The sequence below is a fragment of the Brienomyrus brachyistius genome, unplaced genomic scaffold (genome assembly GCF_023856365.1).
Source record: "Brienomyrus brachyistius isolate T26 unplaced genomic scaffold, BBRACH_0.4 scaffold35, whole genome shotgun sequence".
Lineage (NCBI taxonomy): Eukaryota > Metazoa > Chordata > Actinopteri > Osteoglossiformes > Mormyridae > Brienomyrus > Brienomyrus brachyistius.
This window is the reverse complement of record NW_026042310.1, coordinates 3,087,768-3,105,065: the sequence shown is the minus strand read 5'-3', so window position 1 is coordinate 3,105,065 and position 17,298 is coordinate 3,087,768. Positions and strand designations below refer to the sequence as shown.

The 17,298-nt window shown below is 51.5% G+C and overlaps 1 protein-coding gene across 9 annotated transcripts in view; it reads left to right on the top strand.

The window, feature by feature from the left end:
* The window catches only part of LOC125721821 (unconventional myosin-XVIIIa-like), a 40,152-nt gene that overhangs the window by 5,908 nt on the left and 16,946 nt on the right, over positions 1–17,298 (top strand). For 4 of the 9 annotated variants that reach the window (XM_048997932.1, XM_048997933.1, XM_048997924.1 and 1 more), the window contains exons 3-15: positions 12,330–12,417; positions 12,558–12,664; positions 12,746–12,922; positions 13,079–13,292; positions 13,412–13,554; positions 13,928–14,028; positions 14,257–14,320; positions 14,488–14,632; positions 15,520–15,702; positions 15,841–15,931; positions 16,335–16,527; positions 16,623–16,709; positions 17,085–17,226. In XM_048997932.1, coding sequence (XP_048853889.1) covers positions 12,330–12,417; positions 12,558–12,664; positions 12,746–12,922; positions 13,079–13,292; positions 13,412–13,554; positions 13,928–14,028; positions 14,257–14,320; positions 14,488–14,632; positions 15,520–15,702; positions 15,841–15,931; positions 16,335–16,527; positions 16,623–16,709; positions 17,085–17,226 — 1,735 coding nt within the window. Of the gene's footprint in view, positions 1–7,344; positions 7,495–8,549; positions 8,701–9,023; positions 9,062–9,750; positions 10,225–10,790; positions 10,854–11,428; positions 11,495–12,329; positions 12,418–12,557; positions 12,665–12,745; positions 12,923–13,078; positions 13,293–13,411; positions 13,555–13,927; positions 14,029–14,256; positions 14,321–14,487; positions 14,633–15,519; positions 15,703–15,840; positions 15,932–16,334; positions 16,528–16,622; positions 16,710–17,084; positions 17,227–17,298 lie in introns of those variants that run through there. The other 5 variants (XM_048997926.1, XM_048997927.1, XM_048997928.1 and 2 more) reach the window with 5 other exon arrangements.

Below are 17,298 nucleotides of genomic sequence, written 5' to 3'. Positions count from 1 at the left end.
ACACAGAAACACACGCAGCCACACACACTCACACACAGAACAGTGCATTCTGCTGGTTCGGGTACAAGCAGAACCTGGTCACTTGCATAAAGCAGGGAGATCTGCTTAGCTGGTATCCAGTAGCTGCCTGGCGTAGCTGAGCCGCCCCACTGCCCGGAGGTGCCAGCAGGCTGGGCCGCGACCCACCTAGACACTCCGTATGCCTCATCTCCGTATGGCTCATCTCCGTACGCCTCATCTCCGTATGCCTCATCTCCGTACGCCTCATCTCCGTACGCCTCATCTCCGTACGCCTCATCTCCGTACGCCTCATCTCCATATGCCTCATCTCCGTACGCCTCATCTCCGTACGCCTCATCTCCGTACGCCTCATCTCCGTACGCCTCATCTCCGGCCCAGCACCATGGGCGGGGCATAGGGCGAATTACAACTTTCCTGAGGTATTTCATGAAGGCAACTAGCTTAGTTTGTCATCTAGATTTTAACGAACAAAATGGATTTTAAAAAAACATGACAAAGGACACTCAACGCAGGTGTCTGATTTTCTTGGGTTAAGTCATCACCCCCTCTCTGCATTTCAACTGCCCCCCACCTATTCATTTTCCACTCTGCTTCATTTTTACATCTCAAACTCATACCCTTGACGGACGTTAAGTTATAGTTCTTATAAGAATTTTACCAGAGCTCACATTGTGTTGAACCCCAGGGGCCTCATTTATCAGACTTTGCATAAATTTTAGCGTGAAAAAAATTAGTACGCATGAAAAAAAAAAAAAACACAAAAATGTTAGGATATATCAAACCTGGCGTACTCACATATCCCCTCGGAAATGTCGGAACTAAATGTCGTAAATGCATGAGTCTAAGATCCTGTTTAGTTGCCGCCCGCAAATAACCGTAAATAAACAGACCAAATGAGTTACATGCCGCGATCCAGTAGGATAAGCGGTTTGGAAAATGGATGGATGGATGAGTTACATGCTCATGTAATATGCAAATCAGGCCCTTTCCTGTCGTACATAAGGGTACATAGGGTTGCCATATTTGATGAGACGAAAAAGAGGATGCGTCCATGGGTCAGAGTATTAATGAGGTTTCACGTTCAACGGCCAATTAGGTAGCGCCTCTCATGAATATTAATGAGATTTCCCTAACCACCCTGTAAAACGAAAATTCGACTCTGGACATATGGTCACCTTACAATTAACTCTCATTCTACAATCTATACACGATCGACACTATATACGACACTATATATTTCAGGAAAAGTTACAAAACGCTATGCTAAAGTTTGTCAAACGTCAAGCAAAGAACGTGATTCGCCGTTCACACGGAAAAGAAAAAGAAAGGATGAAAGTGGCAATGGTTTTCGGAAGTTGACGTCATTCATGGGCAGCATGATACGCAGGGATGTGCATATCGTTTATTTTATAAAGTGAACTTGTGCACAAACCTTGCAACCGCTGTGTGGCTGCTGTGTATTGAAAATAGGTGCCTTTTCCTTTACTTGGAACTGCACTGTAACTTGCAATCCCAGGTCGTATGGGTCGCAGTGCTAAACCGCTGATTTTTGATTGGACGCCTGGACAGGGGCCCAAAAAGTGGGCGTGTCAATCTCATGTTGGCATCACAGATTAATTGAATTGCTTTCGAGTGACAAAAGTAGCATAACTTGCACCAATTTCATTGTCTGCATCTTCTGCGGTATAATATACTGTTGTGCAGTTGATAAATAAACTTTCATTTGGTTCGAGGTGACCTGCAACGTCTGTGCGGTCGCTCGCCCCGGCTGCATCCGGGAAACTGGACATCGCTGCGGATGTCGTATTTATGTTTTGTCCGTTCGCCAGCAGCGTGGGAAACAATTAATGCAAAACAAAGTGCTCAAACATTCCAGATAATGCAAAAATTAAGTAAAAAAAGTAAAAATAAAATAGTAAAAATAATCTTTATGGGCCATTAATCCTCAGTCCTTTCTGTTTTCATAGTCACAAGCCAATCCATGCATGCGAATGTCTGATGCTTAATTCACATTTTGTGTTAATTCTACACTGAACAAAAATATAAACGCAACACTTTTGTTTTTGCTCCCATTTTTCATGAGATGGACTTAAAGATCTACAATTCATTCCAGATACACAATATTACCATTTCTCTCAAACATTTCTCACAAATCAGTCTAAATGTGTGATAGTGAGCACTTCTGCTTTGCTGAGATAATCCATCCCACCTCACAGGTGTGCCACATCAAGATGCTGATCTGACATCATGGGTAGTGCACAGGTGTACCTTATACTGCCCACAATAAAAGGCCACCCTGGAATGTGCAGTTTTGTCTCACAGCAAAATGCCACAGATGCCACAAGCATTGAGGGAGCGTGCAATTGGCATGCGGACAGCAGGAATGTCAACCAGATCTGTTGCTCGTGCATTGAATGTTCATTTCTCAACCATAAGCCGTCTCCAAAGGCGTTTCAGAGAATATGGCAGTACATCCAACCGGCCTCACAACCGCAGACCACGTGTAACCACACCAGCCCAGGACCTCCACATCCAGCAGGTTCACCTCCAAGATCGTCTGAGACCAGCCACTCAGACAGATAATGCACGGCCCCATGTTGCAAGGATCTGTACACAGTTCTTGGAAGCTGAAAATGTCCCAGTTCTTGCATGGCCAGCATACTCACCGGACATGTCACCCGTTGAGCATGTTTGGGATGTGCTTGACCGGCGTATACGACAGCGTGTACCAGTTCCCACTAATATCCAACAACTTCGCACAGCCATTGAAGAGGAGTGGACCAACATTCCACAGGCCACAATTGACAATCTGATAAACTCTATGCGAAGAAGATGTGTTGCATTGCATGAGGCAAATGGTGGTCACACCAGATACTGACCGGTTCTGAGTCCCCAGACCCCCAATAAAGCAAAAAACTGCACATTCCAGGGTGGCCTTTTATTCTGGGCAGTATAAGGTACACCTGTGCACTACCCATGATGTCAGATCAGCATCTTGATGTGGCACACCTGTGAGGTGGGATGGATTATCTCAGCAAAGCAGAAGTGCTCACTATCACACATTTAGACTGATTTGTGAGAAATGTTTGAGAGAAATGGTAATATTGTGTATCTGGAATGAATTGTAGGTCTTTAAGTCCATCTCATGAAAAATGGGAGCAGAAACAAGAGTGTTGCGTTTATATTTTTGTTCAGTATATAATAATTAATGGAAAGAAGTGACAAGATGTATCTGAAATAGCACATGGCATTATCAAAGCTAAATACGTGGTATTCGACTCACAGTAATGAACAGCCCATCCTGGGCTGTTCCCTGACTTGTGCCTATAACCTCCAAGACAGACTCTGGACCCCCTCCGTGACCCTGAATAGAATAAGCGGTTTCAGGAAATCGATGGATGGTATTTATCTGTTTCTTCCTGCATGTAGAAATGTGCGTATACTTACGAGCACTCCGGACCATACATACGCAGAAATTCCTAGCAGCAGAGAAGTGTAACTGAGTTGAAATGATCGCATTTGTCACATTGGCAACACGCAAAGTCCCACTTAATTATAAATCTTCATAGACTGACAAATAGAATGATTTAGTTGACAAATAGAATGACAAATAGAATGATTTGAATTGACTGAAAAGCTCAGTGAATTCAAGGATTCATAGGACGCCACCTTTGCAATTAGTCAGTTCATGAAATTTCTTCCCTGCTAGATATTCCATGCCCAACTATAAGTAGTATTACTGCAAAGTAGAAGTGTTTAGGAACCACAGAATCAGCCAAAAAGTGGCGGACCACACAAAGTAACAGAATGGGATCGTTGAGTACTGGGACGCATGGTTCATAAAAGTGGCCAACGCTCTGTTGACTCAATAACTGCAGAGTTCCAAACTTCCTCTGGCATTAATCCCAACACAAAAACTGATCTTCATGGAATGGGCTTCCATGGCGAAGCAGCTGCATGCAAGTCTTATCATCAAATACAGTGCCAACTGTCAGATGCAGTGGTGTAAAGCACACTGCCCTGGACTCTGGAGCAGTGGAAACGGATTCTGTGGAGTGACGAATCACGCTTCTCTGGCAGTCTGAAGGACAAGGACAATGGTATGGGGCTTGTTTTTCAGGGGTTGGGCCAGGCCCCTTAGTTCCAGTGAAGGGAACTATTAATGCTCCATCGTACCAAGACATTATGGACAATTCTATATAACATTCGGCACTTTCCGCACCGTTGGAATTTTTCTGAAACCAGAACTTTTTTCCAGAACCAAAGACATTTGTTGTGCTCATACTGCAGGAATTCAGGCCAATTGTAGTTCCTTGGAGGCTGTTCCAGAACATTATTTTGCTACCTACTCCAGACTAGGTACTTTTCATTCGAACACAAGCTACTGAGGAGGAGTTTAGAGCAATAGCATGCTGACTGGTTGACTACAAGCACTTGGAAGTTACGCAAAAGCCCAGAAGAAGAGATGTAGTGTAGCAAAAACTTAGCAGATGAAATAATCTTTGTACCCCAATTACATATAAAGTGTCAGTTAATACATTTTTGCTTGCATCTCTATATTTCCGCATCAGGAAATTCAATTTGTGTGGCGTGAAAGCGACAGGAGCTGTAAAAATTCCGAGTCGAGACGGCCCTGAAGTCTGGTGTGAAAGCACCTTTAGTGGGAAGGGATTGGGGAAGACCCTTTTCTGTTCCAGCATGACTGTGCCCAAATGCTCAAAGCCAGGTCCATAAAGATGTGGTTGGGTGACTTTGGTGTGGAAGAACTTGACTGGCCCTCACAAAAGCCTGACCTCAACCCCATCAAAACACCTTTGGAATGAGCTAGAATGGAGACAGTACCTGACCTCACAAATGCTCTTCTGGATGAATGGGCAAAAAATCCCACAGACACACTCCATTATCTTGTGGAAATCCTTCCCAGAAAAGTGGCAGCAGTTATAGCTGCAAAGGGGGGACCAACTCTATACTGAGGCCTATGGATTTAGACTGGGATGACATAAGAGTTCCTGAAGATGTAATGGCCAGGTGTCTCAATACTTTTGTCCATATAGTGTATGTGCTTTATAAAACAACTGACGTGTCTGGCACAATATTCACTTGTTGGGGTACGACACACATTACTGGCTGTTACACGCAACCACAAAAGTTCTCGCCTTTTTCTAACAGACAGACCTCATCCACGGGAGGTGGAGCTTCTCGGTCAGCATCACCATCTGGAATGATCCCTGTTCGGCCCATGATATCAGCTATGTGACCATCCAGAGGTGATACTGGCATGGTGCTTAGGTTGCCCTTCGTGGCAGAGATGTGAGATCTGTGGGCGTTTATTTGCTGGTCATTTTCGGATCGCGCCACTCCTTCCTCACCTCCGCCGCCCTCCTCATTACAAATGACGCAGCATTAACTACATGTGTCTCCTGTCCCTATGCTAAGTCCTTCACTTTGGCAGGCCACTGATGAAGTTACCAAAACATCCATCCATTTTCCAAACCGCTTATCCTACTGGGTCGCGGGGGGTCCGGAGCCTATCCCGGAAGCAATGGGCACGAGGCAGGGAACAACCCAGGATGGGGGGCCAGCCCATCGCAGGGCACACACACACTCACACACCATTCCCACAGCTTTTCCCCACATTTTTTTTTCAATTTTATTTCTTAATAGCAAAATACAAGAATATGAGTATAGGGGTATATGACGATTAATGGTTTCCATTTCTGCAACACGATCTCCTTCTGTGCGGATCGACGTGTGTTACGTTGCAGTTGTATGGCCTGCAGAGTTCTTTCTTTATTCAAATTAGTTTTGCGGACATATTTAGAATAGATTTACCAACATTCACTTCGTACGGCTGTTCGTATGCACCAGTGATAAATACCAGTTTGCCTGTGGGTACCGGTGATTCATACGCACACATCGAAGATTTGTTCTAGGCCCATTTCGATACATGAGATCTCAGGTTTTTATCGAGACAGGAAGCAGATTGAACAATCTTTGCGCTGGAATGAGAGTGGCGGGGAAAGCAAAATCATAGACAGTTCAGAGGGCAAACCAGCTGCCATTTGTACAGGCTTAGGAATTCCTGTAGCTGAAGGTTTGTAAGAGGATAGGCAGAACTGGAGGAGAACACACATGCATAGTGCTAGGGAGGTTACTTTTGAAATGTGACTGGTTACAGATTATTACTTACGCTATTACAAATGTAACAGGTAATGTAACTATTTTGATTACTTCATCAAAGTAATGTAACTTATTAAATTTTGTTACTTTTTGATTACTTTTCTGGCAATTTTTTTTAAATTGGACAATAAAGCTAACCTGCGTTGTCTGGAAATGTGGCAAAAGCTGCATCTCTGCATGGCGAAAAGATGCATAGCAACAAAATAAATGCTATATTCTACCTATAATGTTTTTACTTATTTTTTTACCGAAAGGAATGTATTCGGATGTGACTCCCTTGTAATCACCAACATTTTGATTAGTATTGTAATTAAATTACATATTTTTCTCAGTAGCTGTAACGGATATTTTGTCATTTCATTGCATAACGTCGTTACATGTGACTAGTTACTGCATACATACACACACACACACACACACACACACTGTGCCACCAACACAGTACCCACGCAGTGGCAGAGAAAAGCACAGTTATGCCTCTGCAGTTTTTCCCATGATACCTTTATCCCGGAGTGAACAAGATTAGTCACACTAACGCTGCATTCCTAATGATTATGATTATTTATTATAACTCATATTTTCTCCTGTAGGATTTGGTTTGAAGCACATGATGATAGGTGATGTAAAAGATTTCATTATTTATCAACCCCAGTTTCAAAAGCACAGTCAGTTGGTATGTACTGAAATTTCCAGATCCATGATCAGAGAAATAGCGCCCTCTGGTGTCAAGTGTAAATAGGTGTTAGCGGAACATAGTGGATTGTACCCTCTAGTGGTGTAGTTAAGTATTGCAGCTGGAATAGTAGCGTTGGTCGCACGTCAGCTGAAATTTGCTCGGACTGAAGGTGTTAATGGGATGTTCGTAAATTCAGGGCAGCTGAGGTGGGGCGAGTGAAGCTGCTGCAAAACCCTGGGGGCTCCACCTCAGAGCTCTATTTCATTACCAAGCATGGGGCCATGTGTGCCCTGTTTGGCCCCCCCTGTATGGGCTTGGTTAGGCGTGCCCGCCCCCCGCAGTCCTGTTTTGGTCTGAGGCTTGATGGTCGCTTGTTTCAACTCCATGCCGTCCCATTCAGAACCCACCCCCCCCCCCCCCCGTCTTGCTTGTGTTCCGGACGCTGGCAGGGGGGCGAGCCTGGCTGATATTTTTGTGCTCCCAGCAGCTGCCCCCCTCCTTCCCCCTGCCCCCTCCAGCTGACGTGTAACTCCCCATACCCACGCGTTGGAACCGCACTGGCGACAACAGACACGCCTGCCGCCAGCTGATCCGTCGTGGGTCCGTCCTCTGCTTCGGTAAGCTGGGGGGTCGGTGCTGAAGGTTTTGTGCTGGGGGAGGTTCGTGGGGGTGAAGTGCCGCTCTGTCCAGCCTTGTTTCTCCAGCTCCAGTTGCAGGCTGCTGGGCTGCGTTATTTATAGCAAGGCTGTATCTGCTACGAGCCCCACAGTGAGATTGACTGTGGCTGATCAGCCGACCCACCTCAAGTTCAGGCCAAACAAACCCGCTGGTCAGCCAGCCCAGCCCACACGGGTACAGGGCAGTCCGACCCGCTAGTCAGCCGGCTCAGCACACACAGGTACAGGGCAGTCAGACCTGCTAGTCAGCCGGCTCAGCACACACAGGTACAGGGCAATCAGATGCGCTAGTCAGCCGGCCCAGCCCACCCGGATACAGGGCAGTCAGACCTGCTAGTCAGCCGGCTCAGCCCACACGGGTACAGGGCAGTCAGACCTGCTAGTCAGCCGGCTCAGCACACACAGGTACAGGGCAGTCCGACCCGCTAGTCAGCCGGCCCAGCCCACCCGGGTACAGGGCAATCAGATGCGCTAGTCAGCCGGCCCAGCCCACCCGGATACAGGGCAGTCAGACCTGCTAGTCAGCCGGCTCAGCACACACAGGTACAGGGCAGTCCGACCCGCTAGTCAGCCGGCCCAGCCCACCCGGGTACAGGGCAGTCCGACCCGCTAGTCAGCCGGCCCAGCCCACCCGGGTACAGGGCAGTCAGACCCGCTAGTCAGCCGGCCCAGCCCACACGGGTACAGGGCAGTCCGACCCGCTAGTCAGCCGGCACGGCCCACCCGGGTACAGGGCAGTCAGACCCGCTAGTCAGCTAGCTCCGATATTGTAGTTGTACTGTACTGATCCTTAACAGGTGCTGTAGTGATGCTGTATTGGTTCATTACACATCCTAGTTACATTTGGCCTCTTGTCGAACCTGGAGTTCATCTGAAGGTTGTTTACACACAGCGGGTCATCTGTCTTTGTGTCTAGTACCATAAGAGTTCTGGGTTAATCTCCTCTGGGCTTTTGTGATGACTGATTTCTGGCCCCGCCCCTCTCCCTCCCTCAGTGGTTCGGTTCACTCTCCTCCACCTCTTTCTCGCCTATGACTCCTCCCACTCCTGCGCTTTCCTCCAGTGCACCCGCCGCTCCTTTTTCCTGAGAGAGCGGAGCCAGCAAGATGGCCTTCTCCTCGCGCTTTTCATTCTGGGAGAGAAAGGGAGGTTGTGTGTGTGTGTGTCCGTGTGTGTTTTTGATTTTGCTGTGCTCCTGGCTGGAAGGCGTGGCAGCGATTCTAAGCCAGGGGTCTCAACCAGCGCAGTTTTGTTAACCATCACGCCCCCTGCTGTTTCCACGGTTCGCACTCCTCCTGCTTGCGAATGCATGTGAAACCTGCAGCGTCTCATGCTGTTTGCCAGGCTGCGTGTGGCCTTCCAAACTGTAACCCTGCAGGCAACATGTGGAATTACATGCATGGGCTGACTGATTTCATGGTTTATATTCTCTGGGCTTGACGAGCATCCTCCTTCCTGTCCCCTTCAGGTAAATGATGATGCCCAGCCAGTTACTAAGGACACGGGTGTAAGTGTCCGAACACACCCATGCATGTACACGACCACAAACACATGCACGTTCAAATGTCGCCATGTGTGGCTGAACCACCAGAAACCCAGGGGTTAACAGTAAAAGTAGCAAAAGAGAAACGAAATTGTGATGTAATACCCATACGGTGATATAACAGGAAGTGATGTCACAGACACTTGCGTATCACGTGGTCTTACAGGAAATGATGCGATGACTGTGACCTTTGAAGTGGCATTGCAGTATGTGATCCGTAGCTGTATGTTGGGTTCGTGGAATGAAGTTCTTTAAAGTCCCCGAAGGAGAAACTGCAAAATAAGCACGCAGGAAAGACACAAATCATTCTATAATTATTCTTGCTGTTCTCTGTCTTACGGTGTGACCAGTTTGTGTCGGCTTCAGATGGAGATTCTTGCACTAGAGTACAGAACAGCTCAGCTGATCATGTGACTAACAATGTCAAAGCCGAGGTGGCGACTCATCGCGGTAAAGCGGTGCTTTATTGAGCTCAGAGCAATGGCGCCCTCTGGTGGCTCGGGATTTTATGGCTCGTTCTAGCTCAGCGTCCGATACGATGAGCTTTCGATCTTCATCTCACGAGTTGAAGTCCAGTTTGCGCCACGTCAGTGTTCCTCTCGCATGCTAGGCTGCGACACTGTTTGGTAACCGTCACCGTTCTGTGTGTACAGACCAGTAGCAGCGAAGGCATGTCACACACTGAGCCTCCCCCTCCTGATGTGCAGCCAGTGCACAAGAAGCAGGACCCCACAGATGGGAGGGTGCTGACCTCTAGAGGAGGGGAGGACCCAGGCGGTTCTGCCCGCATCACCAAACCTCCCAAGGTATTTGGGCTGAGTAGCTGCACAGAGATGGGCAGCGACATCTCTGCCGGCCTGGCCAGCTTGATGGGCCGGGGCCGTACCAAGGAGCACCGGCCCAGGAGCCGAGCCTCGGACCGCAGGGGGGTGTCGAGGGAGAATGTGGAGGACAGGGTGGAGGAAGTCCAAAAGCCTGCGGAGGAGCAGAGGGCAGAGGAGGAGATGGATGCTCCTTCCAGAGCTCCAGCTGCCCAGGAGGACGCCCCCCCGGAAGCCTCCCCATTGCAGCCCCCCTCTGGGTTCATCCCAGCCCCCAGAACATTGTGTGTAGAGAAGAAGCCTGAGGTAATCACCACCAGCCTGCCCCCACCCCCCACTGCGCGTTCGGCCTCACGCTCGCACCCAGAGCCGGAGGCGGGGAGTGGCCCCTGAACCCTGGCTTGTGCACGGTGTTCCCCAGGCCCCCCCGCATGGTAGGCCTGTCTCTCGCCTGGGGTTTGCTGGCGGGTGCATAGTAAATCATTCGGATGAGTATCCCATGCTGGGTCTAGGTAGTCGTGGAAACAAGGGCAGGTGTTTAACCTGAAAGCCAGGACAGCCCCCCCACCCCCCGAATCTCACCCCTCCCCAGCACACTTTGACATGTACCCATCGACAGCCCACAGGGACGTTCAGCTGTCCGTGTTAATCTTGCCCAGTCCACACAGAACCCAGCCCCTCCCTCTGCACCGGTGCCGGCTGCGGCTGCATGACCCCGCATGCCCTTGCAGCTGACCTTTAAGCGTGTGCCGGTGTGATGGTCGCTTGGATGTCGTCGCGGTGACGGCGGTATGGGGAGAGGTTCGGAAACCGAGCATAGCGCACACCCTGCCCACGTCAACTCAAGGTCTTGATGGTCTTGTGACCCGTAGGTGGCGCCGTTGACACCGACCGAGCTGGCCCAAAGGCGTCTGGAGAGGATCTTCACCACACCTGTAATCTACACATCCCCCCCCTCCCCTCCCCCGTCCCCTGTGTTACAGCCATTATCTGCACTGCATTAGCTCTGGTACCTGCTCGGCTTGGCCCGTTTCAGCCTGATTCAGCCCGACCCAGCTCTACACGCCCTGTGCACCTCACACTGCCCAGGCCATGCGCTCTCACCGGGGGCAAGGAATCCCGACTGACGATACAGTCCCAAGCGATAGTGCATCAGCTTTTTGAACCACTAGAGGGCAGTGTGAGAAGAACTTTAGCGTAGGACGGGTATGCGGTTTGTGTTATTGTCCATGTTTCACAGGGCGGTAAAGTCGGTGGCCCTGCGTTTCATGTTTGCCCGGCGCTGTCATCATGCCGCCCCCCTGCCGCCCCCCTGCCGCCTGCTACTGCCCCCTGCTGCCCCCTGTTGCCCCCTGCTGCCCCTGTCTTTTCACTCTGCCCCCTCGCCTGTTTGGTTCCCGTGGCGATATCAGGGCTGCTGACCTGACACCTCAGGTTTGTTTCACCTGTGCTGTTCTCCCTCCCCTCGCCACCCCCACCCCCCCTCTTCACACCCCGTCGCCCCCCTAAGGGCGGGGTGGATGAGGACCCCGTGGCCGTCCTGCAGTCAGCCCACTCTGCTGCCAGCCAGTCCAAGGTCTGTCCTTCGCTGTGCCTGACAGAAATGCCTGTTGTTCCCCGCGCTGCGTGTGTGTGTGTGTCAGAGAGAGAGAGACTCCCCATACTTAGGTGTATGTACAGCTGCTCTCTACCAAGCAGGACGTGAAATGAAACTTTCTCTGTCCGCTCTGTGACCACCTCTGACCTCCACAGGTTGAATAATAAAAATAAAGATGTAGAACGAGTGTTTAGGGTGAACTGGGAATGATTTGAGCCCTCGGAGTCGCTCACAGTCTTCTTTTTTACCTTAATTTTCACATCATAAGTGTGGCTGGTGACACAGTGTAATTTTCCAGTGTTACTATGAGTGAGTTAATTACCTAGTGTGACTGTGAGCTGTGTTGTTGTTCTGTGTGACTATGAGTTGTGTAATTACCCCGTGTATTTATCTATTTTCCAATCGCCTGTCCAGTACATGATCGCGGAGCCAATAGGACTGTGAGTTCTGTAATTATCCACTGTAACTGTGAACTTTGTTATTCTGTGTGACTGTGAGCTGTGTCATTATTCTGTTTGACTGTGAGCTGTGTTGTAATCCACTGTGACTGTGAGCTGTGTAATTGTTCTGTGTGGCAATGAACTGTGCATTTTTTCTGTGCGATTCTGACCTGTGTAATTATCTACTGTGACTGTGAGCTGTGTAGTTATTCTGGTTGACTGTGAGCTGTGTTTGTTATCCACTGTGACTTCTGAGCTGTGTAATGAGTGACGCACAGTGAAAAGTGTTTCCCTGACTTGGTCTGTGGTCTCATGACACAATAAGCCACGAGCACGTGTCACTGTGTCCTCCCCCTTCCCGCCCCTCTGCCCAGGTGAAGACCGAGGAGCAGATCGCTGTAGAAAAGGCCTGGTACAGCACCGAGAAGGTGTGGCTTATCCACAAAGACGGCTTCTCCCTGGGTAAGCGAGCACATCCTGCCCTGCGACCCGGACAATCCAGAAAGCAGTCCACGGCCAATATGAGCAGATCAGAATCACATTGCTTAACCACCATGTCCCCTGGTGGTCGACAGTCCTCCGTGCATTTTCTCTCTATGCAGCCATGTTGCTCAAGTCTGAGGAGGACAGCGTGCCGGAAGGGAAGGTGAAGATCCAGCTGGAGCATGATGGGAAGGTTCTGGTAGTGGACGAGGACGACGTGGAGAAGGTAGGCCTCGCCACCCCGTGACCGACCGAGGTATCCCTTAGGAGCTCCGGCCTCTGACCTCTGACCTCTGACCTCTGGCAGGCCAATCCCCCGGCGTGCGACCGGGTGGAGGACCTGGCCTCGCTGCAGTACCTGAACGAGTCGAGCGTGGTGAACAGCCTGCGGCAACGCTACGGCACCCGTCTGATCCACACGCACGCCGGCCGTGGCATGGTGGTGATCAACCCTGTCAGCGCCCCCTCCATGTACTCCGACAAGGTGGGGGCCACTGGTTGCGGGGGCGTGGATAGGGGGCCATCAGATGGAGAAGGTTAATGTTGGGAAATGGTGCTAGTTGATTACAGACAGACAGACAGACATAGATGTAGTAAAATGTGATTCTTAGAGGAAGAATCCCCCGCATCTCCCGCGCAGGTAATGCAGATGTTTAAGGGCTGCCGGCGGGAGGACTCGGCCCCCCACATCTACGGCGTGGCCCAGGCGGCCTACCGCAGCCTCCTGACGACGCGGCAGGACCAGGCCATCGTGCTGCTGGGCCGCAGTGGCGGTGGCAAGAGCACATGCTGCCAGCACCTGGTGCAGTACCTGGCAGGGGCAGCGGGCAGTGCTACGGGCAAAGCCTTCTCCGGTGGGTGGGGGTGAGGAGGGCATCGCCCCCACATGTCATTATTACCATGGAGCCGTGTGCTCGACGAGGGGAGACTCCGGGGGGGGTGGTTTTGTTGACCTCACTCTGGTGCCCCCTAGTGGAGAAGTGGCAGGCAGCGAACTTCCTGCTGGAAGCCTTTGGAAACAGCGGGACGCCCCTCAACAGCAACGCCAGCCGCTTCTCCCAGATCATCTCGCTGGATTTCGACCAGGCTGGTCAGGTGGCCTCAGCGTCCATCCAGGTGTGGACCGGAACTATCACACACACACACACACACACACACACACAGGTTGGTAATTATACCTTTGTGGGGACTCTCCATTCATTTCTATGGGGAAAACTCTAATCCCAACATGGCGACCTTAACCCCTACCCAACCCTAACCGTAACCATAAGTAACCAAACTAAATACGAGACTTTTGATATTTTTAGTTTTTGGATCTCATTCACAGATGTAAAAAATGGTCCCCATAATGTCAAAATTACAGGTTCTCATCACACTGTGGGGTGTGTTTGCTCCCCGCAATGTAACATAAACATAATCCACAGACACGCACACCTGCTCTCCCACCAAGAAGAGCACCTCTTAGATGTTCGCTCTCATCACATCTCAGACCATGCTGCTGGAGAAGCTGAGGGTGGCCAGAAGGCCGATGGGCGAGACCACCTTCAATGTCTTCTACTACCTGATGGCCGGGGCAGACTCCTCCCTCAGGTGACCCCTCTGCTGCGGCACCTGTTAGGTTCATCCTGCTGTGATTGTCAAGCTGGGTTCATGCTCTTTCTTTCAAACTGGATTCATCCAGGAATGTTGATTCCACTGTTATATTAGAATAGACCCAACATCCTACTGGGTCCTTCCCAGTTCGCCCAGCTATATGCCTGAAATGTGTTACCGTGCTGGTGCTCTGCTGTTGTCACGGTGATGGCCATGTCTCTACAGAACTGAGCTACACTTCAACCACTTTGCGGAGAGCAGTGCCTTTGGTATCATGCCTCACACTAAGGTCAGCAGTGTCACAGACACTGACCCCAGGGTCAGTGTGTGTGTGTGTTCCCATGCGCATGGACTTTCCATGTGGAGTGCCAGGCCCCAGCGTTGCAGCTCTTCCTCACCTCCCTCTCCTCCTTCCTCTTCCTCGCCCTCCCCTCCCTGACCCGTGTCCGCTCCCAGCCCGAGGACAAGCAGAAGGCCTCCCAGCAGTTCACCAAGCTTCAGGCGGCCATGAAGGTGCTGGGTATCTCCAGCGAGGAGCAGAGGGCCTTCTGGCTTGTCCTGGGCGCCATTTACCACTTGGGGGCAGCGGGGGCCTCTAAAGGTGAGAGCGCAACCCGTAGGAGTCACAGACGGACACCCTGGAACCACACAGTCTGGGTTTTTACAATGATTTTTTACAAATAATACTAATGCTGACATTTAGTCCTGCTTCAGCGTTCAGTTGAGTTCGATTAACAGTATTTCTGAAACATGTTAAAACGATGAGCTAGAACACATGCAGAGCATGGCCACTAGGGGGCAGTAGTGAGCTTTGCTGTAATCCAGTCAGCTATAGAAATACTCCATACCTAGCAGATGGCTGCTGAGTGTGACCTCCACACGGGCTACAGTCAGGCTACTCAGTAACCCCTCCCCTGGCCCGGACACGCACTTAGGGGCAGGCCTGTCTCCCTCAGCTCTCTGATGAATGATAAGCCACCTCGACTCCCATCTAACACTTCTCTCTGTTTGCATGCTGCACGCTGCCCCTCCCGCTACAGAGGCAGATGAAGGTAACGCCGGTCGTCTCTTCCTTATCATTCTCGCTGGGCCTTTTTCCCCATTTGCATTTTAATCACTTTCCTGCTCCCTCGTCTTCCCGTCGACGTGCCTCCGTCCGTCACGGCTGGAGGGTGTGGTGTGGCCTGCTGTCCTGCAGAGGGAGCCTGTAGGTCAGGGATCTGCGTGCTGGAATCTCCCTCCTGGAAAGTGTCTAAACTTTCCTGATTGGCACGCTGCTCCGGCCAAAATCACCTTCTGATATATAAATGAGCTGATGAGCCGGCCTATCAATGCAGGGCACCTAGTCCCACCCCTGCATGAATGACAACCAATCACAGAGCTGGCCATGCCTCCTTGTGGATGGTGATCCCTGCAGCGCCTCATGGTGGCTTCTTAAGGAAACTGCTGCGGCAGACCTGCTGATGTCATCCTTGCCTGTGTCTCCAGCGGGACGCCGGCAGTTTGCGCGACACGAGTGGGGCCAGAAGGCAGCATATCTGCTGGGCTGCTCCCTCGAGGAGATCTCCTCTGCCATTTTTAAGCATCAGCCCATGGGCGCCCCCCAGAGGCCTTCCCCTGCCTCGTCCTCGCTCCAGGGGCCGGAGAAAGCGAACTCTGCAGACAACGCTGGTATGGAAACCGTGGAGCGACAGCATTGCACAGGGCGCGTGTGTGGCGTGTATGTTGCATGTATGTAGTGTGTATGTTGCATGTATGTAGCGTGTATGTTGCGTGTATGTAATGCGGGTGCATTCTCCCCCCTCTGAGGACCCCGGGTGTCGGCCGCTGACTGCCTGGAGGTCATAGCCTCGGGGCTTTACGCCGAGCTGTTTTCCCTCCTCATCTTCCTCATCAACAGGTCAACCGCTCGCCGTCACACCAACTGCCCCTAGGGGATCCCAGGTGGGGGGGCTGTGTTATACCCTCTCTTAGGCCTGACAGTCAGGGGCGTAGATAGGGGCGGGGCATCTGGCCCCAACTGAAAGCCAATTGGCCCCTAGAGTGCCTCCTCCCCTGTCACTCACAGATACAAAACAGATCATTTGCTAATCAGAAGTCAGAAGTCTTTCTGTCTGAAATATGCCCCCCCATTTAAATGATACTACTGTCATGCAGTTGAGCCCCCACCTCTGACACTTGAAAGCTTCCATAAGTGTCCAGCTGTATTGTGACAAATATTATTTATTTTGTGAGTCACTGGGACGGGGGGGGGTCCTCCACCCCTCTGCCCCCCGCCCACCTCCACCCTTCTCCACCTTCAGGGCCCTCAAGTCCCACCAGCACTCGCTCTATTCGCTGATGATCGTGGACACGCCCGGCTCCCAGAATCCCCGGCTGGCCGAGCAGGCCCGTGGAGGAACCTTCCAGGAGCTGTGCCACAATTACACGCAGGAGCGTCTGCAGGCCCTGTTTCAGGAGCACAGCGTCGCCCAGGAGCTGGAGCGCCACGGGGAGGTACGTCCACCACGCAGGGCTTGTGGGCGGGGCACTCCCCATATCCCTCTCCATGCCGACAGCGGTGGCTGACGGACATACCGTTCGTCGCTTAGGAGAACGTGGAGCTGACCCTGGATGACATGGAGACCAGCCCATCGTCGTCCGTAGCTGTGGTGGACCAGCCGGTGAGGCAGACCCTGGTGAGGATGCTGGAACGGGGAGGGACACTCGCCCCCTGCAGGAGGTTCATGGTTACTGCACCTGTTGTTCTTTTATCCCGCTTCTCCTGGCCGAGAGCATACTGACCTTGAATTTCATAAAGCCGCTGGTTTTTATGTCACATACTCAAAAGCGGCAGAGCCGCTGTTACTGCCGTGGTGGTCGGGGGAGGCGAGGGGGGGGGGACGGCCTGTATGTGCATGAGAACCATGACCGTCCACCTGCCTGGGCACTGGCGTGTACATGTGCGTGGGCGACCCTGCATGAGTCAGTATGTGTAGGCGGGGGCCCTCAGCGTCACTCTCTGCGATCCAGCACGGCCTGCATATGCGCCCCCCCCCCCCCTTCCCGTGTAGGTGCGGACGCCAGCACAGGCAGATGAGGCTCGCGGGCTGCTCTGGCTGATGGAAGAGGAGGCACTGCAGCCGGGCTGTTCAGAGGACGCGCTAGTGAGGCGTCTGCTCGGCTACTACGGCCCGGCCGAGGGGGACCGCCAAGGTAATGGGGGGGGTGGGAGGTTCGGAACTGAACTGATCATGTAGTGTCAGTCAGTCAAGCAGCGAGAACAGC